The sequence below is a fragment of the Mytilus edulis genome, chromosome 5 (genome assembly GCF_963676685.1).
Source record: "Mytilus edulis chromosome 5, xbMytEdul2.2, whole genome shotgun sequence".
Classification (NCBI taxonomy): Eukaryota; Metazoa; Mollusca; class Bivalvia; order Mytilida; family Mytilidae; genus Mytilus; species Mytilus edulis.
The window spans coordinates 1,060,116-1,081,616 of record NC_092348.1 but is presented as its reverse complement, the minus strand read 5'-3'; the positions used below and the strand labels follow the sequence as shown (position 1 = coordinate 1,081,616).

Here is a 21,501-nt window from a genome sequence, read left to right as displayed (position 1 = left end):
AAGGACAGTGGGTTCAAAGGAAAATATGAAGAAACAAATACCGGAACTAGTTAATAGGCTAAAATATCTAATTTTCGGTAAAACACAATTGAATTCAGCTCTTCAAAAAGTATCGGACTTATTTTTAAGTAGAACAAACAATTTTCGTAAGAAAGTGTTGTTTATTATTTCAGATGGAGAACACACAGATGAAAAATACGAGGAAAAACTTTTGACTGATTTAAAAAAAGAAAAGGTCATTATTGTAGGATGTTATTTCGCACGGGAACACATTCTACACCCCAAAAAATTATTTTCTAATCCAGAAAGTAATTGGTCAAAGACTGGGGGTGCACATTTTCTTTTTGATTTATGTTCAACAGTTCCAACACAGTTATTACCACATATACTATTTAAACGTGGTTGGAAGGTTGATAACTGCAATGACCAAACAAAGCTGTTCGTACAAATAAACCAACCCGATAATATAAATTACGCTTGTGAACTAGCGAAAACTGTTATTTGTTGTGAAGACGCCCTATATGAGCATCTCGGATCTATATCTTTGGTCAAATATATTAATCAGCCGGTAAGTTGTCTGAGAGCTAAAAATCAAGAAAATGAAACATGCTATGCAAATGCTTCTGCAACAGTTATTCATTTGGCAATGAAAAGAATCATCGGTCGAGATAATGGATATCCGGATTTTGAAACCCTACGAAAACGCATCATTGAGCAATTTGGATCACGTAAAACCAATACATTAAAAGTTTTGAAGGAAATTTGTCCAAAATATCGCCTTGAATGCCGCGAAATTGATATTGAAGGCGCCATGGAAGCTATTGCGCAGAAACGGCGACCCGTGGTAGCAACATTTGGGCTAACAGGTGATGAATGGGACAGATTTAACTATTTCTATTCAGAGAACAAAACTGGTATCTTGACAAAATCAGAAATTGACATATCGAAACGTCATCGCAGTGACGAATGGAAGCTGATTGGCCATGCTGTTGTATTATGCAGCTACAGTAGCTGTGGTTTCCGTTTTATGAATTCATGGGGAGATGAGTGGGGTGATATGGGTTTCTTCAAAGTACAAAATGCAGAGATACTTAACATGAAGTTCATCGATGTAAATACGTCCTACCTAACGCAAAAAGAAAAGGAATATTACAAAAAATGTGGAAATGAAGAGGTCAAAACGCTAATGACCACTTTAAAGTTTTTGCAAAAAGCCGAATACGAGTGTCGTTTATGTAAATGTAAATCACTCGTTCATAAATTTAGCGGAACATTATCAGAAGCAACTTGTCCGAAATGCAAAAACACATTCCGAACAGATGAAGAAGGAAATATAATTGCCATAGACAAATACTTCACTACTTTAGCTAGTACTAATTAACAATAGGAAAACAAAAATAAAATTTAAACGTAAATGATCAGAATAGTCAGATTTCCTACCGAAGTCGGTGGTTCTCTCAAAGTTGAAGTACCCAATATAGCTAAACTGAAATTTTTGTCAAACACCAATCAATTGATCAATCAATGTAAAAAGTAAAATCCCAAAAATACTGAAAACGGAAAGTCCCTAATCAAATGGCAAAATAAAAATTTTAAAACACATCAAACGAATGGACAACAACTGTCATATTCCTGACTTTAAATTATATGTAAAAGTAACAGCAATCTAACAAAAAGACCCATGTAGGTAAAAATTTAAACATTCAGCAGAAATATACTTTTGTCTAAACAAAATATTAAGCTTTAAATTAGTCCATATCAATATAAGAGGTGTGTCTTGATAATACAAATCTATTCACTATCTATTAGGTATCTTACTTTTAAATCACTTAGGAGACAGAAGACAGAACTGCTGCAATAAAAATTGGTGCTATAACTATCAATGAAAATGTAAACATTGCTGTATTGTCTATCACATTGCTTGTATTTGTGTATAAATTTCTTAACTATGTAATTGAAGCACTTTGAAGTATGTAAAAATAGAAATATTAAGTAAAAAAATATTTAAAACGGTGATAAACATTTAAACGCAATATTTCGCCTAACTACCAAGCTTCGTCCCATCTATTCAGGTAAAATCGGATACAGAAAAGAAAGTTTTGTAGATCCTTGATCTTTATCTCTTACATTACAGTTCTTTGATGTCAGTTCTGTTTTCTTTTTAGTAAGCTGTATTGACAATGTTGGTATTGCTTCCTTGGGTTTACGCCGTTGTCAAAGTCTTATTTTTTTCTTGATTCGTCATGCAAGACTGAATTAATCAAATATAGAATTATACAAATCAAGTTTTTCTTTTAGTGGTCCAAAAGTGTGGAATTCTCTGTCCAGTGCAATTAAAAAATCAATAAGTCTGCATTTTAAAAACTCTTATAAGTCATTTTATTTTTAAAAGTGGTAAATTTATAAGTTAAGCCACAATGTATACCATAGGTGTTTTTGTTGTTGTTGATATATTACTTAATATACGTCTATTGTTTACATGTGTGTAATAGTAGATTAACTATGTTTTATTCATATTGTTAACATTTTATGTAGAGAGCCTTATTGGAAATTGGTTTAATCCAAATGATCTTTAAATAAATATATTATTATCATTTTTATTATTATTTTTATTATTATTATTATTATTAATATTATTATTATTATTATTATTATTATTATAATGGAAAGAGTTGTAGTGTTCAAAAACTTAAGGTGGTCTTGTGAAATGGGTTCATTTAGAATCAATTCAACCATGCAAATTGGCTGTAATGGAGCACTAACCAAAAGCAGGTTTTGAATGAACTATTATTCCATTTGTTATTGAATTAATTTTTGCAGCAATTACAGTGAGTTGACTATGGGTGTTACCGTTTACCTGTAGCTATTGTTCAACCAGATTGAAACATTGACAATACAATAGGGACATTTAATTGACAAGTTGGTTTGGTAGATTTAAATCTACCTTGATGCTACCTGTACAGTCTTTTATTCACCTAACCAAATCTTTCAGCATGCTTTTTTCCTGGAGTATTTTTTATCATATTACTTCACCTATTTAATTGTTCCTGGTGTAGTATAACTGAGATAGTTTTTTTAAAACTTATAATTTTTTTATATGGCATCAAGGCTTCAATCTTTATCTTTGTTGAATAACATAATATGCATTCAATCTAAATTAGTTTATATGGTATGTATAATGCTAGAATATGACCACTTATTTTTGATAACAGACACAAACTTATTTCATGTTCTTACATTAACTAAACACTGAATTTGATAAGAAAAAATCCTTTTCTCATGTTTTTTTATTAGAGAATCCTAAACAGGTAAAGAAATTAACATTGTTATTAGTCTTTTTGTTATGGAAATGGATGTTTTCCCTGAAATAATTAATCATTCAAATGCCAAAAAACACAACATTTAGACAAAAAAAGAGATTTTTTGTTTACTTTCATTCAAAATTTTAGAAGAAGGCAAGCCAGATCAAGACTATATATTATGTTTTCATAAAGGAATTTAATTGCATGTCATATAATTGAGTATCCTCACTTTACAAATATGTTGGATAAGTTTATTCATATATTTTCACTATATCACTTGATTTTATTATATCCGCAGTATTGAGTTTTTATTTCATTTACATGTATATATTCCAATTAAACAATATTAGATCCAGAACTTTATAATGATTATTTCCAATTTCACATTCATATAATCCCAACATTAGGAATATTTTACTTTTTCATTTCACTTTATCCCTACATTAGACTATATCCACTTTATGAATTTAACATTTTGTTTCATTTCATTGATAATTCCCATGATATATATTCCATTTAAACAGGTGAATCACTCTTATAATATATCCCCAAATCTATAATGAATGTGTTGAAATTATTTCTCCTTCTTGCTTTCAAATTTGATTTTTTAAAACCTTTTAGATAACTTATTCCATATTTTGCAAATTGAATTTCCTTCAGTAAACACAGTATTTTTTTCCACAAAAATCCTCTTATAATAAATTACAAAGAAAAACACTGCAAACATCATAATCCAAAATGAAAATCCTGAAGGAACATTATAAAGGAATGCACAACACATATAATCCATCTGAAAATTGAAACTGAAATCACCTGGATAGCTCTTTCATGTGTCACTGACAAATGGACAATACTATGTATGAGGGTTACAAATTTAAAGAATCATTTATTATTTAAAAACAGTTTTAATTTTCATACACATTAATATGCAATTAACAAAATATTTTACTGATTCAGATTTTATGGTAAATTTTAGAAATATTATCAATACTGGGGATTTAAAACAATGAAAACCATAAATAGTTCTACCCTTTCAATTTTTTGATAGAATAATCCTAGGTCAAGAAAAATTTCAGGAAAAAGCATGCTGAAATTTTGGGTTAGGTGAATAAAATTTTTTACAGGTAGCATCAAGGTAGATTTAAATCTTACAAAACCAACTGGTCAATTTAAATGTCCCTATTGTATTGTCAATGTTTAAATCTGGTTGAACAATAGCTACAGGTAAACGATAACACCCATAGTCAACTCACTGTAATAGAAGTTTGGTTTTTTTTGGTTTGCTATCTATAGGCATCAAAAACATTACAAAATCTTATAAAAATTGATTGGTTTCCTTTAACTCCTCATGTTTTGCTTCGTCCTGTTTTTCTTTAAAAAATTTGTAATATGACTGCTTTACTTTATTCTGTTAGCGTAGAAATTTAGGAGTATTTTTATTTTCCTAATAATTTAGTGACTTGTGTATCTTAATAAAGTTTGCCTCTTCATCTAGCTATCAAATGCAAACGACAAGGCGGTCAATTAATCTGCAAAAATAAGCGCCAATGAGAACATTACATGAAATCACAACGCTGTTCAAGGTTCAAGGGGTCATAATGTTGCTGAAAATGGTTCGTTTCAACAAAAGAGACTTTGTGCTACAAGGGCTTAGCATGTAAAAATAAGTTACTGGTTGTTTTATTTATACTATGTTTTGTATTTTGGCCTTTTTGTTTTTCTTCGTTGTCGTTGTCAGTTTATTTTCGACTTTCAGATTTGAATGTCGCTTTTGTGTCTTCCGCCTTTCTTTAACAGATTCGTTTTCCGAATCAGAAATAAAGTGCCCTCCCCCTTTTCCCCATGTATAGATCACCAATTCCCATGTTTTCTATATAGACCACGCTCTGAAGTTATACGCCCATAAAAAATCTTTAAAAAAATTAAATAGCATTTCAAAGGCTTTTTATTTAGAGTATTGCATACAATGGAAAGCATCATTAACTGACAAATAAGTAAAGTTTCTGTACAGTATAATGTTATTAATATTCTACATGTAATGATCATGTTGCACTGTCAGATTGATTAAATACATTTAATAATGTTTTATAATTCATTAATATCAGTCCTTTTAGCTACCAGACTCAAAGACATTCTTAATTTTTTCGGCATGAATTTGAAATATATATTGGTCAAACTAATTACTTGTGATACCAATGTTGGTTTTTAATGAGACGCAATGTTTGCATGGTTATGATCTTTTGTAGCTGTAATTATATCGATTACAAAGACAGACATCTCCCTGAAATCATTCAAAGAGATTAAGATAAAATTACATATGAAAAGGTTTTTTTATGTTTGACATAACCATTATCGTTAGAAGGGACTTAAAAACATGAAACCCGAGACCCGTTTTTTGGTATAAACCTCAGTTTTATATCAGGTAATTCAGAGTCAAGAAAAAACTCTCAGTTTTATATCAGGTAATTCGGCGTAAAAGAAAAAAAATCCCAATACAAGGAACCCCTCCCTCTTCTACCCTCTCAATTTTAATGGTTGATTAGAACAGCCTATATGTTTTGCAATAATTTTCAAATTATTCATTCTTTATGGTAGTAAAGATTCAGCCGTTTAATAAAGTTAATCTTGTTTTTATTACATGTTCATTTTTGATAGATGTTTGGGAGAAAGTACATTATCTTCTAGAAAAAATGAATTTTTGAAACAAAATATAAACAAAACATATAGAATTTGGATACCAAATATCCGATCAGGGGTATAACGATTTTAACTATTTTTGGACAATTTTAGGTTTTTGTATTTACAAGTCGTACTATGTCTCAGAAAACACTGAAATTTGTTGACGTGTATGATCATGTTAATAAAGGAACTATGAGTGAGAACAAGACAGTATCTCAAAATGTATTTTTCATAAAGTTAAAAAGATTGATATAATTGATGAAAAAATGTTTATAATGTATTATTTTCTGTGTATTTTCCTGAGTACTAAGAAAGTATTTCACAGTGAAACTTTATTGAAGCTTCGACAATGAGGTAAAGTTGTAATAAGCAATCTAAAGAAAAAGAATATTCATTTGTTGTTAAAAAAAAGAAATTTAATATTGTTTATTATGTAATCCATTGAATTATTTGTTTTTAAATGTGTAAAAAATATCGAAATAAATAGCTGTAACCAGTAGAAAGTTTTATTGCACTAAAACGAGAACATTTAGAGTAAAATATTATTCACATGAACCTCTAAAAGCAACGGATTACATCATCGACATGAAATGTAATTTTTATTTCTTCTATTTACAATATCCGATATTTCATCAACACTTTACTTTTTCGGAAATTCCACGTATAAAATACTGAGTGCATTATAGCAATTAATTAAAATCAAGGCCCTCTTTAATATGACTATTCTAAAATACATTTCAAAATGTTTAAATTTCACAATATGAGATCGTAGTTTCTGATTAAATAGAAGACTACGTTTGTATTGAAGAATTTGCATCACTTGCAGATGTCTTCCAATTATTCATTCACTTTAATCATAAAATCAGCAAGTATGTGTTGAACACAATCTTAAAATAAGGAGATGTGGTACGATTGCAAATGAGACGACTATCCACCAAGGTTCGAATGAATTTAAGTAAAGCACGTATAGCACAGGCACTTGTTTCAGATTTTGTTTTTCTAAAGACCTTAATATAAGACAAAGTACATAACTCACATTTATAAAAATGTCAGGCGGTCGCAAAATTCCGTTCTATGCTGATTTGTCGGTGGTTAAACCCACTAAAACGTGTTATGTTATAAATCTAAATTGATTTATCGACACAATGGGTTATAACACGTCTTTTTTGTGGTCGGAATCATCCGTAGCAATCCTACCCAAGTATGCCTATCGTAATTTTTTTGTCTACCGACGCCAGATTAAAAACAAACGTCTCGTAGTAAACGATATCTTCCCACTCTCTTTATATATCTCGGTTTCCGATTGGTAAAATTTTATGGAAGGTCTAAATCAATTCGATGTAATAGACCACTTTCGAGTTCATCCATCACCGGAAAACACTCGTCAATTATGCACGCCTTTATGACGTCATTTACCAGACATAGAGGATCGACTGTATCCCTGCATTATAAACTTTCATTAAGCGTCTTAGTGATCGTCATTGTGCAGGATAAACTAGAAATAATGTTTGTTTTGTAAGTACTAAATCACAATTCCCTTAATGACACCAGTGCTGATTATCAATTATGAGAATTTAATTTGCCGAAAAATTCGTGATATATATAGTATTATAGTTTTCCAACCACTACCTCAACATTAAAACGGAAGTGACGAAGCCCCTAAATGCACAAATGATGTTCACTAAAACCAGAATTTTTGACGGAAAATCATCGAACTCGAAAGTTGTCTATTTAGACAGATCTTAACTGAGTTTGGCAAAAAAGATGTAATTCATAACAAACCAAAACACTATGAAAATAAGGAGATGTGGTATGATTGTCAATAAGTCATATATCCACCACAGTTCAAATGCAGTGGAGGTCAGCTATAATTGCCAACGGTACGGCCTCTTCCAATGAGGAGGGAAAAAATCCATAGATTGGTAATGTAAGTCTTCGACATAAAAAAATGTCAAAACACAACCGGCCTTATTCATAACAAAACAAATATGACACAAGAACCAACGACAAATACTGAACAACAATATCCTGACTTTGGACAGGCCAATATAGAAGAATTATTATTTTTAAGGCACCTCTCCCCTTACCTGGGAAAAGTGATCTAACATCCAGGACAAAATGAGTACAAATAAATGTAATCAGTTGAAAAAGGGCTTTGCACATCAAACAAAGCAGAAATTCTAACAAAGACCAGACGTGGCAGGGTATTTATATATCCATAAAACAAACAAAAAAGACACAAAGTATAGAATTAAGAGAACTCAAAGTTGAGGACACCTAGTTCAAAGCCAATAACAACTAATGAGATAAATTATGGATTGAAACTAAACAAGAACACATCCAACTTCCAATTGAATGCGTCATTGACAGTCACATAAAAATGTGTGCAATGCCAAAATACATGTATCGACACATTGTAAGGTGAGTGTTCTTACGTATACCAATTAGTTTGGTTTTAATTTATTGATAAAAACATCAATATGCAAACCGATAAAAACAATATTCATAGATTTCACTTCAGTGTGCAGTTTACACCTTTGACCATTTCATCCCACCTCTAGTTAATCATCCAGTTGCAAGCAATATATTTTTCAAAAAATTGTTTTAAACTAAATAGGAACACTTTTGTTTGATATGAATAAACTCATGGACTTTCCGAATTGATTTTCCTGTAAGTTCAGTATTTTTGTGATTTGACTTTTTTTTTCTCATCACAGTTATCAGGATTGGATTTTGAATATGCACCAAACTCGCGTTTCGTCTACAAAAGACTTATCAGTGAAGTTCGAATAAAAAAAAGTTCAAAACTTCAAAGCCAAATAAGATGGTGTAAAATAATAGGTGGCATTTCTGTAAATATAGACAATACAATTTCACACAGAATCTAAAACTGTGCTACTTTCACTATGAAGATTCATAACAACTTTATCATACTGTAGAATGGAATAAATAGGACAATTGTTATCTATTCGTTTAAAGTGTTTCAGCACAAAGAAAACTAAAGACTAAGCAGGATGAACAACAACAAATTGTGCATAGGTGCTCATAAAGGTGTTAAGATCCTAATGGACCTGTCGTGTTCTTCATAGCTGGATTATCCCAAAATTCCTGTCACTAATAGACTGAAGACCATTTCAAACTAATTAGCGTATCAGTATATAAATAACACACAGCTGATAAGTAGATAGAGCAGATTGTTAACCTTGATAACGTTGCGGGTATTACTAATAACAGCAAACGTTAAGCAAGATGTTGTTTTTTTGTTTTTTTTATTTTGACAGTCAAATAAAAAATTCTGAGCAAAACAACGTAGAACTTAAGCATAGTATTTAATTGCTTGGTGTAAATTCGATTCATTTTCCTTTAAATTGTCGATTTTTGATTGGTCATGACTAGAAGGTAACATTCAAAAAAATAATCGGCCTCTGAGCCATGTGATAGAGTAAACCAACACTCTCGTATTAGCCAATCAAAATATGGCATTTTAACGTAAAGTATAATAATAAGCATTATCAACCGTTTGAATTTTTTTTTAATTTTCACCTTCATATTTGATTTTTCCGTTAAGAATGTCAAACGCTTAAATGAATTTTACACGCTTTTTTGTTACAACTTACAGCTTTATATACATTCAAACTAAGTTAAGGTTCAGTTATTTATTGTTATGAATCCCTTTGATGTCTACATTTTATAATTCTCTTGGTTCCATCTTTGTTTAAATAAAGTTTAGAGAAATCAAACCCACTATGATCCATAAAACAGTTGTGATGTTTCTTTTGACGAATGTCACTGCCTACTGGTGATTTACTTTTATCAAGAGGTCCCGATGTATTTTTATTCTTCGTTGATTGGTTATCGTGAAATATTTTTGGCTTCTCTGGGTCAATTCTATTTCCTTGATTATTTGTTCCATTTAACAACATCCATGAAGTGTAGAAAATAAGAGTCATAAACAATCCTATTAAAGATCCTATACTTCCAATTAATACTTTGTTTGATTTTGGTTTTGGTTTCAGCTGATGAGTAAAACAGGAGCATTCGGTATATACCAGATCAGTACATAGCTTTAAAATATAAAATAAATAAATAATAACTAGTCGTCCATTGATATCATCCACTTCTTTTTCTAAAGATTATTCCATAAAAAGTTATTTTATAAGACGTCTTTGTAAAATTAAATAATAACTACAATTGTTTTGGTTGACGTCTTTGTAAGATTATATTTGAGTCAGTTGTGTTGGATGACTGTGATGAATATTAACAAATTTATCAATAACTGACGTACAAGTGGGAGGTTTATCTACTTATAAAATCATATTGAACCCATCATTTTCCTTGGAAAATCACTATTCCAAGACAGGAATGCAACTGTCGTTTACTACTTGATGTGTTGGTTGATAAAGTTTGAGTTTTTTCTCAGTTTTAATTGACCTCGCGTTTTTAAATTTATTTATTTCTATATTCGTTCGTTATTTTTGTTATACATTTTTGTGATACATTTTTGTTGCCACCCTCAAACTTTAATTTTCCAAATGATTTTGTACTAGAAAGGCACTTCTCAAGACGTTTCTGTATCATTAAAACACTTATGACGTGTTGCAATTATATTTTACTGAATAGTTGTATGAACTTCTACTTCGGGATGGCAGGATAACTATAACGTACAATACAACGATGACAATAAAGAACCATTCTATGATCGATAACCCTTGATACCATCACCAATTTAAAAAGTTTCTTCCCGAAATGGATATTTTGCACACCAAAAATATCTCATGGGATTTAAGTGAAAATTCATTCAACCTACAGGGTAGAACAAACAGATTTTTAAGTGCTTTCAGTTTTTTTGAAAAGCTCGTAACTGATATTTCTTAAACAACATACTTTTAATTTATCGTTTAATACCTGAGTTCTGTTAATTTCTCTAAATTCACATCTTTCACCATACCAAGATTCTAAACATTCACATGTAAATCCTCCATAATGATTTGTACATATGCCATCATGCAAACAAGGACTAGATGAACAATGATCAATCCCTTTCAATATATAAAATAAGGAACCAATCAAAGCTTACTGATAAAAAAGTACACGTTTTGTTTAACATAATTCTTAAGTTTACCCAACAGATTTTAGTCCCGTACAAATGATAGGAAATCCCGCCCGTTTTTTGCAGTAATGCGTGACGCCAAACCATTTAAATTTATTTTTTTTGCGATCGGTGAAATTTTAAATTACCCCTACTGGAATTCGTGTTTTCTGTAAAATAATTATGTTCATTAACCGTTCGTAAGAGGGCACTTAAAATTTTATTTCGCCCCAAAGAAAACAATATTTCCATCAGACATGTGGAAATAATTAAAACTTAACAAAACAAATATTTTTCAATTTTACGATTAAATCTTTTCTGTATTCTGACTTTTTCTGTATATTGCAATTACTATTAGGGTGTGTGTAAGTACCACAACCCGCATTTTTCTAAAACACTTCCTCTTTTAATGTTCATTTAGGGTCGAACCATTTTTTTCGATCAATACTATTAAATTAGACAATTTAGTCTCGCATTAACATGTTATATCAATAAGATAGGATGAATACATGACCAATCAACTTACATTTTTCACAGTGCTTTCCGAATGATTCATTTGTACAAAAGCATTCATAACCATTGATAAGATCCACACATGTCCCATTATTTCTACATGGATTACTTTGACATTCGTCTATCTCTGAAAATTCATTATGTAAAAATAATGTATGTAGATGTGAAATGAGTGCCAATGATATACTCTATATATAAGTCACAATTTGTAATAATTTTGAGTCATACGAATTAAAAAAAAAGAAAAGAAAATTGTATATACTGATCGTTTGATACATGAAGAACAGTTTTGCATAAGTGATTAATAAGAAAAGGTTATATGCTACTAGGAAAAAATCTTTCGGCTATTTTTTTGTCTTATGACAATGGGTACTAACCTGTCTGACACCTGTTTCCAGTAAATCCGGGTAAGCAGGCACAGTCCCATCCAGGTGTTTTATCAATACACGAAGCATTGTTGTAACATGGATCGCTTTGGCATTCATCAATATCTGAAATAATAAAATAAGATGTTTTTAAGATTCGTCTTTACAGCAGTGGTCTAAAACAAATGAATTCGTTGTTTTTTCTCAGTTTTTTTTACAGGTGTTGGTCTTGTCTATTTTTGTTCCTGGTAGAGCTTGAAGCTTTTTTCACTCAAGACTTGGTCAGATCTTAAGGTTAGAAAATTTAAAACGCCTACAGTTTCTTGACAATGTCTTGTTAATAGCTACATATCAATTCCATATGTGAGTGATTCCTTATGTCAGATACAATCAAGCAACGTATTTTAATAACTGGAATCGCATGGCCGATTGTAATTATTTTCTTTGTGAAATAAATAATGACTCCTATTGGAACGACTGTTCGACTCTCCTTGCCAACATCTTCTTACTTTCATATGAATTTGAGTTTTTTCAAACACTTGTAAACAATAAGAAAATTAAAGAAAATCCATCAATTAATTTCCCATTCAGACATATTGCTAATGTATCATCTGCATATTGTGAAATGTGATACTCTGAGTCATCTATAGTGATTCCTTTAACTTTGTCATGATTTCGTATAACAAGTATTTCTGCACATAGAAAAAAATTATAAGATGACAGGTGATCCCATTGTTCGCCACTGAATCTCAAAAAAATCTGAGAGATGGCAATTTTGGTATAAAAAGTAGTGTTCCAATGTTTAATAGAAGGTCCAAAACTAAAAAGTCTAATACACTTTCAATAAAACTCCAAGAAATTGAATCAAACGCCTTTTTCCACATTTTTAGACTTATATCTCGAATTTGACATAAACAGTCATCTTAGTGCCAAAATCTTTAACTCACGAGACGATTTTTTTAATGATCAATTTCCCCCACCTTGGTAGCAATATATCAACTACACCTGCATACGGGATATGCATAACCCGAACTCATTTGGTGTTCAAGAGCTTGCAGATGCTGAGCAGAAATTAAAAACGTCTCGTCATTTTTCTGAAATATTAAATCAGAAAAAAAAACGGAACTGTTGAGTAATATCCGTATCAATTTCAAAATAATACATGGTGGTCTTTTTAAAAAAAAAAGTGGCGAAAGATACCATAAAGACAGTTGAACAAATAGATCGAAAATCAACTGACAATGCCATGGCTAAACAAGAAAAAAACATTGTATTGTAGACATTCTTTCTATTAAACTTGCTATACCACGTGACTGGAAAGATTTGTTATTACAACAACACATGTCACCTAAGAGCAACTCTTTTGGATTCGTTTTTGAGCATGAGAATAAAAAAAATGCCTATTAGCAAATTATATACTAAAGATGTATATTCACTTTTTATCGATCGGGTAAGTGTTTCTCCTATTTCACAACAAAGGTGGGAAGAAAGTTTTAATATAGAAATTAGTGACGAAAAGTGGAACAATATTTATTCACTAGCTTTTAAATGTACTATTGAAAGCAAACTACAAGCTTTTCAATATAAAGTGTTACACAGAATAGTCTCACATAATTATCTCCTTGAAAAATATAAACTTTCTTTAACTAATGAGTGTGCCAGTTGTAAAGAAATAGAAACTATAGAGCATAAATTTTTTGAATGTATAGAAATAAAACGATTTTGGAGAGAATTTTCTAATTGGTGGCATTTAGTTTTTGGAGTAAAAAATTTTTAAATAAAGACAGTGTCATTTTTGGTATATTGAATTCTGATAACTTAGTGTTAAACTATTGTATTTTACAGGCAAAATATTACATTCATTATGTAAAGTACACACAATTAGACAGATTGTTTATATCTGTGCAATCTTTTCTCAAATTTTTGAAAAGACGTCTGGAGATATTAGAATATTTATATCTTTCTAAAGACAAGCACGAGTCATTTGTCGACAGATGGGGGGAATTTATGGAAGTTATTAATTAAATTTTATTCTCGATATGATCATGTATATTTAATGTATTCCAAAGTATCTTTTACTTGTATCATATACCGATTATTCACATCATTTACTTGTATTTGTTTTTACTATGTCTTATTCGTAAAATATCAATAGTATGACTATGCCATATGTCAATCACTTATATATTGTAAAAATGTATGTATGTATGTATGCACTGTAGCTTGAACACCAAAAAGATCAATAAAAAATAAAGAAAAAAAGAAAAAAACAGACAAATAATAGTACACAAGACTAGCTAACTAACTTAAAACTGGGTTTAATTCGCCATTTTTTACATAAGGAAATGTCTGTACCAAGTCAGGAAAATGACAGTGGTTCTCGATTCGTTTTGATTTGATTTTGCCATTTGATAAGGGACTTTTCATTTTTAATTTTCCTTGGAATGCTGTATGCTTACCCTTCCGGAGCACCCGATTTCACTCCCGGTTTTTAGTGAAGTTCGTGTTGTTTCTTAATTATTTTTTGTAACTGTTGATTCAAATGTCCTGTGTTTTGTGAGTCTCTGTTTACTCATTGGTTTTGATTGATATTGTCTTTTTACTTTTTACTTTTTACCTATTTGACAGTTATTTCCTACATATCCAGATTGACAGTCGCACACGTAAGAATTCTCCATATCTCTACATATTGCTCCATGCATACATGGATTGCTTCCACATTCATTTATGTCTACAATGAAAATACAAAGTACAAAATAGTTTTGAGCATTATTTCAGGAAGAAAACATGATTCTTATGTTAACTTATTGAATACAAAAACGATTATTTACGTTTCGTCCCCGAGGGTATCACCAGCCCAGTAGTCTTCATTTCGGTGTTGACATGAATATCAATCATGTGGTCATTTTTATAAATTACCTGTTTACAAAACTTTGAATTTTTCGAAAAACTAAGGATTTTCTTATTCCAGGCATAGATTACCTTAGCCGTATTTGGCACAACTTTTTGGAATTTTTTATCCTCAATGCTCCTAAATTTTGTACTTGTTTGGCCTTATAAATATTTCGATTTGAGCGTCATCGATGAGTCTTATATAGTCGAAACGCGCGTCTGGCGTAATAAATTATAATCCTGGTACTTTTGATGACTATTTAAACCACTGGGTTGATGCCCCTGCTGGTGGACGTTTCGTCCCCGAGGGTATCACCAGCCCAGTGGTCAACATTTCGGTGTTGACATGAATATCAATCATGTGGTCATTTTTATAAATTTCCTGTTTACAAAACTTTGATTTTTTCGAAAAAAAACTAAGGATTTCCTTATTCCAGGCATAGATTACCTTAGCCGTATTTGGCACATCTTTTTGGAATTTTTTATCCTCAATGCTCTTCAACTTTGTACTTGTTTGGCTTACTAAATATTTCGATTCGTCACTGATGCGTCTTATGTAGACGAAACGCGCGTCTGGCGTAATAAATTATAATCTTGGTACTTTTGATAACTATTCAAACCACTGGTTCGATGCCACTGCTGGTGGACGTTTCGTCCCCGAGGGTATCACCAGCCCAGTAGTCAACATTTCGGTGTTGACATAAATATCAATCATGTGGTAATTTTTATAAATTTCCTGTTACAAAACTTTGAATTTTTCGAAAAAAACTAAGGATTTTCTTATTCCAGCCATAGATTATCTTAGCCGTATTTGGCACAACTTTTGGGAATTTTTGATCCTCAATGCTCTTCAACTTTGCACTTGTTTGGCTTTATAAATATTTCGATTTGAGCGTCACCGATGAGTCTTATGTAGACGAAACGCGCGTCTGGCGAAATAAAGTATAATCCTGGTACTTTTGATAACTATTTGTCCCTAATAAGAGAGAGTGTGGTATTTTTTGTCTTTACATTTTGAGTCTATAAATTTTGTATTAAGAATGAATGCTAACAAATGAGAATTCAAATATCTTGACTTACATCTAGAAATTGACAATGAGGGTCGGTTGAAAACAAAACTTTACGACAAAAGAGATGATTTCAGCTTTCCAATTGTGAACTTTCCATTTCTAAGTAGCAACATTCCAGCAGCACCTGCATACGGGGTATATATCTCCCAATTGATACTATATTCCCGTGCTTGCATAAAACCCCTAGTTTTTTGGTGGGGTTCGTGTTGTTTATTCTTTAGTTTTCTATGTTGTGTCGTGTGTGCTGTTGTTTGTTTGTCTTTTTCATTTTTAGCCATGGCGTTGTCAGTTTGTTTTAGATTTATGAGTTTGACTGTCCCTTTGGTATCTTTCGTGCCTCTTTCAGGAATTCGAAATAAGGGGGAAATTGAAGTTGATTTTTTAAGGATATCAAAAATATTTCATCATTTCTATCAAACTTTAATCACGTAATCGAAGCAAAATGAACCTCTATGAATGAATTCTCATAAAAAAGATAAAACACAAAAAATAAGTTTGTCAATGTTTGTGTCATTTCTAAGTATCAAATATGCGAAAAGTAAAATCACAATAATACTGAACTCCGTGGAAATTCAAAACGTCCCTAATCAAAAGGCAAAATCAAAAGCTGAAACGCATGAAACACATCAAACGAATTTGAATAACCAGCCTAAAACACTTGTTTTTTAAGTAAGTCCATTTGATACGTATATGAGATACATAATTATCTGCAGTATACTTTATGAACAGATGAATGCATGCTGGACTTGAATGATAAAAAGATATAATAATCCATGTGTATGAATGCACAAACAAGACAATTTTCAACGCATGATTTACTAACCTATCTGACAACTGTTTCCAGCAAATCCTTTTCTGCAATGACATCTGTACGCATTCAACAAATCCAAACATTTTCCATGATGTTGACAAGGCGTGCTTGCACATTCATTAATGTCTGGAATAAAAAGTGCAGCGTAAATTGAGTCTCGTAGTCTCAGAGGAATAAATGAAAATTATACTTTATATGCTTATATACCCGAATATACTTTTCTTGATACGTGATATTTTACTTAAATTTCAATATCCAATTATTGAGTTTCAGAAATACTGCAATAAACATCTATGAAATCAAGAAAACTTTATAGTCAATTATACATCGTCTCCTCATTTTTATTTTATTCCATCATTTATTACAGATTTCATTTATATTTTGTAAATCATAATGTTTCCTCGACTCCCAACGTACTTCTAACCAAATTAAATAACAAAGCTAAAATTATTTTTATTTCAAAAATGTCAGATCAGTGTCATATTACTCAAGTGATGACTTATTCGCAGTGAATCAGTTCTGCTTTTGGGGAAATTACAATGTATAGTATCGAAAAATCAGTTTGGAACAAAAGGTCTACTTCTATATATGACAATATAGCATATTAAGGCTTTGGGTGCATTTATTGTGTTATCTATTGCAGTCAGTTTAGCCTTTAAGCTTTATTTGCCAAAAGTAACTCTTCTAACAATTTTGTAAATTATGTGGTGCGTTGATCAATCTTTTGTTTCTCATATTTACCAGTTTCACAATGTATACCAGTAAACCCAGGCAGACAGTTACAGCGCCATCTCGATAATCCATCTAAATCTTCACAAGTCCCATCATTCTGACATATCTGGTTATCACATTCATTGATCACTTTGTAAATGAAATAGGATTAATACATTCTTTAAAAGATCTCTAAGTGAAATACTGACAAAATATTTTCGATTATTTATAAAATCTAGGTGGGTCATCATTTCAGTTGCCCTGTCTTATCTTTCTTTGTTTTCCTCTTTATTGTGGAAATTATGAAAATAGGTCTAAAGTTACATAAAACATTTTGGGTTGTTTAGCTAAAATGGACGTTATGCTCTATTCAACTTCACTCTATCAAATATAAAAGCTATCAAAAAGAATACTCAATATCAATAAAACAAAATCAACACAAAAAAACTATATAGTAAGCAATGACTTACTTTTTGATTTATAGTTCATTTTTATTGGAGGTTGTTTCTAGACAAGAAACTCAACAGACATCATAAATGAATCAAATAGATTTCGGATACAAAGAATAAAAATTTAAAAGATAAGGGGAAGGAATGATCATACAATTGAAGATAGATAATAATTTTGAATTAAAATCTTTCCAAACTTACTTGTAGCTTGTTCTACTGCAGTCAAATCAACACGAAATATAAACTTTCCTGCAACTCCAATATTGGATTTCTGAGGAATATTTATAATATCAGATGTTCTAGATCCTTGTACAGCATAATAATGTTGGCCGTCACCAGCATCAAAACCTACCTATCAAAATATGAAAAATGATTTTGTACTTTTCAATTAACTCATATGTGAAAGGATTTATTATGATAAGAGCTATCATCTAATTCTGGTATTACTGATTCTATCATTTCCTTTCTTTCTGTTTTAGTACATGACAGTGGATGTCGTTGGTATTTGTTTGTCATGTTTTTTGTTTTATCATAAATTTCCCCATTAGTTTTTATGTTTGGTCTTTGTGGCTTTCTATGCAGTATGGGCATTGCTGATCGTTAAAGACCAGAAGGGGACTTTAAATGAGTCTCATTTTGAACATGATGGTTAGTTGTCTTAGAGGAAGCTAAACACAAATTATTCTATTAGACATTATTTTTCGGATTTACTACTTTTGTTAAATATTCTATTCATACTCCTTGTATTTATTTCCATTTTTTAATTTGAGATTGTACAAAATTTCAAAGAATGCCTTTAATAACAGTTTTTGTTTGATCGGCTCTATTTCATTTTTTGTACCTGAGCAGGTGTCCCTCCTAGCCCTGTTGAAATGTCTCCACCATTTGAACGACCAGTTGTCCATTGCATCTTGTAATAATTCAACATAACGAATGAATGTATTCCATCAGTCACCAAAACACATTGGAATGTACATCGCTGAAAATATAATAATATAATGTTTGATAGCAAATAACAGTTACAGTCAGTATAAATGAGGTAGTACAAAAGCAAGCTATTTCTTCGTAAATGTGTAAACTTGAAACTAAGATCTTACATAAAAATATAAAATCACAAAAATACTGAACTCAGAGGAAAATTCAAATGGAAAGTCCCTAATCAAATGGCAAAATAAAATGACAAAACAAATCAAACGAATGGACAACAACTATAATATTTTTGACTTGGTACATTCATATATCATGAGTTTTGAAAAAGATGTGACGGTCTATGAAGAGCAAACTTATTGATGTTACAATATTATTTTTTTTAAATGATAAGTTTGCATAGTTCCTGGCGAAAATGAGCAGAAGCACCACACAAAAAAAAAATCTTCTGGTTCAGACTCAATATCAGATGTTTGTAGTGCATAATCCAATTCTCATTTGTCTTAATCTATTTGGTTTTTGGGTCGGTTGACTGTTATTAGATTCCCTTTGCGTTTCAAATCAAAGAACATTGCATATAAATTTATCTTTGTCTATTTAGCATTTTAATACCATTATATAATTCTATTGTCAACAAATTATAAAACGAAATTAAAAATATTTAACAAAAAAAATCGAACTCCAAGGCATATTCAAAAAGTGGAAGTCTCTAAAATCTGACCAAAAAAAGCAAACGTATTTAATCAACGGAACGAGTCAAGTGAAAACGAGTGCAACTTTTATTATCAGGAATACCTTTTTTTACAAATTAAAATGTTTTACCTCTTGTCCAGATTTCCACTTCTACTATTAAAATTATTACTTCACTTAACAAGACAATTGTTCATAAATATCAGGCGAAAATACTACATTTCAAAGTACCTGTATAACTCTGCATCTCCATTGTAAAATTAATTGTTTATTTAGAATAATAACATAAATTATTTTTTTCAATCTTACCTTGTGTTTTCCACGTTTGTCTGCACCATAGAATGCAACGTTGCTCCAAGTTGATATGAATATCCAGTTGGCGTTAAACTGTGACTGTTCCGGAAAAACGGATTGTATTTCTGTTGATGCCCGACGAAGTAAAACAGGATCGTGGGTTTCCCTGTACCAAATATCGCCGCCATTATGGGTATCAACATCGCCCCAGTACGCTGCTATGATTTTTGTATTTTGTTGATATGGAAATGCAGCTGGGGAATATGTACTTAAAGCTGACAGAAAAGTTAAATCGCCATTGGAGTTCACCTATAATGGTTTAAAGTATATAAATAATATACGAGGAAATGGGGATATTTATGATTATATTAGATATATAAATACACAATAAATTAATCCGTAAAGCCTTTAGTATTATCTGTCATACATATATTTTTCTATTGTCTATTGATTGGCCGTAATTCTGCTTTCAAAAAGTACGCGTCGTGCTTAATCTCTGGTTGTCTAAAACGTGACCTCAGCCTTTAATCTTAAACGCCCTTATATCTATTCAAAGTTTGTACTTTAAATGTTTACTGTCAAATATGACTTACCGTTGCATAATCGGTCACTTTAAACTCCTCAAAGACACCAGGCTTATAAAGCTAAGTAAAATGCGTTTAAGTTGAAATGCATTTATAATCGTATTATGTTGTGTTGTCATTTTGATGTTATATTTCACATGGCCATAAAAGTGCGAGGTTTGGCTACCACAAAACCAGGTTCAACCCACATTTTTTTCTTTTAAAAATGTCCTGCACCAAGTCAGGAATATGGCCATTGTTATATTATAGTTCGTTTCTGTGTGTGTTACATTTTAACGTTGCGTCGTTTGTTTTCTCTTATTTTTTAGTGTAAATTAACATTGCGATGAGACATGTCACGGTACTTGTCTATCCCGAATTCATGTATTTGGTTTTGATGTTATATTTGTTATTCTCGGATTTTGTCTGATGCTCGGACCGTTTCTGTGTGTGTTACATTTTAGTGTTGTGTCGTTGTTCTCCTCTTATATTTGGTGCGTTTCCCTCGGTTTTAGTTTGTTACCCCGATTTTGTTTTTTGTCCATGGATTTATGAATTTTGAACAGCGGTATACTACTGTTGCCTTTATTTATAATCAAAACGTTTTCAATAAGTCGGAAAGTGTGATCCATACCTAGGGATAGAAACCCCAAAGCGTCAAATGTGAGTTTCTTATCCTAGGCATAGAATGATAACCTTAGCCGTATTTGCACAACTTTCAGGATTTTTTTATTTTCAATGCTCTTCAACTTAGTACTTCTTTTGCTTTATAATATTTTAATATGAGCGTCTGAGCGTCACCGATGAGTCTTATGTAACCGAAACGCGTACTAAATTAAAATCCTGGTACCTTTGATAACTATAAAGAAGATGAAAATCATTAAATCGAAAATTACGAAAATAAACCTGGCAGGATACCTACAAAACGTTGTCGGTCACTCTTATAAAATAACTTACGAAAAGTGATCTGTGATGATGACCGAAGTAAGGAAATGCTGTACTTATGTAAATTTCACTAGAACTACCATCGTCCATTATAGGTAGCCGAGAGTCACCAGTGGAATGATCATATGGATAAAACATGTTTAATGGAATACCGACAGCAAAGTCAAATACAATCACCGATACAAAAGCTAAAACTTTCAT

At 31.2% G+C, this 21,501-nt stretch overlaps 1 protein-coding gene across 1 annotated transcript; it reads right to left on the bottom strand.

The window, feature by feature from the left end:
• Window positions 1–9,505: 9,505 nt before the first annotated feature.
• Window positions 9,506–21,501, bottom strand: LOC139522640 (sushi, nidogen and EGF-like domain-containing protein 1). The gene is made up of 11 exons (XM_071316106.1): window positions 21,313–21,501; window positions 19,808–20,101; window positions 18,723–18,860; window positions 18,083–18,233; window positions 17,463–17,582; window positions 16,734–16,847; window positions 14,566–14,679; window positions 11,961–12,074; window positions 11,597–11,710; window positions 10,887–11,020; window positions 9,506–10,045 (listed from the first exon to the last, which is right to left on the bottom strand). The coding sequence occupies exons 1-11, from the start codon at window positions 21,499–21,501 to the stop codon at window positions 9,644–9,646; spliced, it is 1,884 nt and encodes a 627-aa protein (XP_071172207.1). The 3' UTR covers window positions 9,506–9,643.

Excerpts from the sequence above, each read along its gene's own strand:
- LOC139522640 (XM_071316106.1), bottom strand. The coding sequence starts at position 21,501 with ATGAAAGTTTTAGCTTTTGTATCGGTGATTGTATTTGACTTTGCTGTC. Across the intron at positions 17,583-18,082 it reads TGCAGTAGAACAAGCTACAA|TGATCAATGAATGTGATAAC; the intron begins GTAAGTTTGGAA and ends TCATTTACAAAG. Across the intron at positions 12,075-14,565 it reads AGGAAATAACTGTCAAATAG|ATATTGATGAATGCCAAAGC; the intron begins GTAAAAAGTAAA and ends TTATTATTTCAG.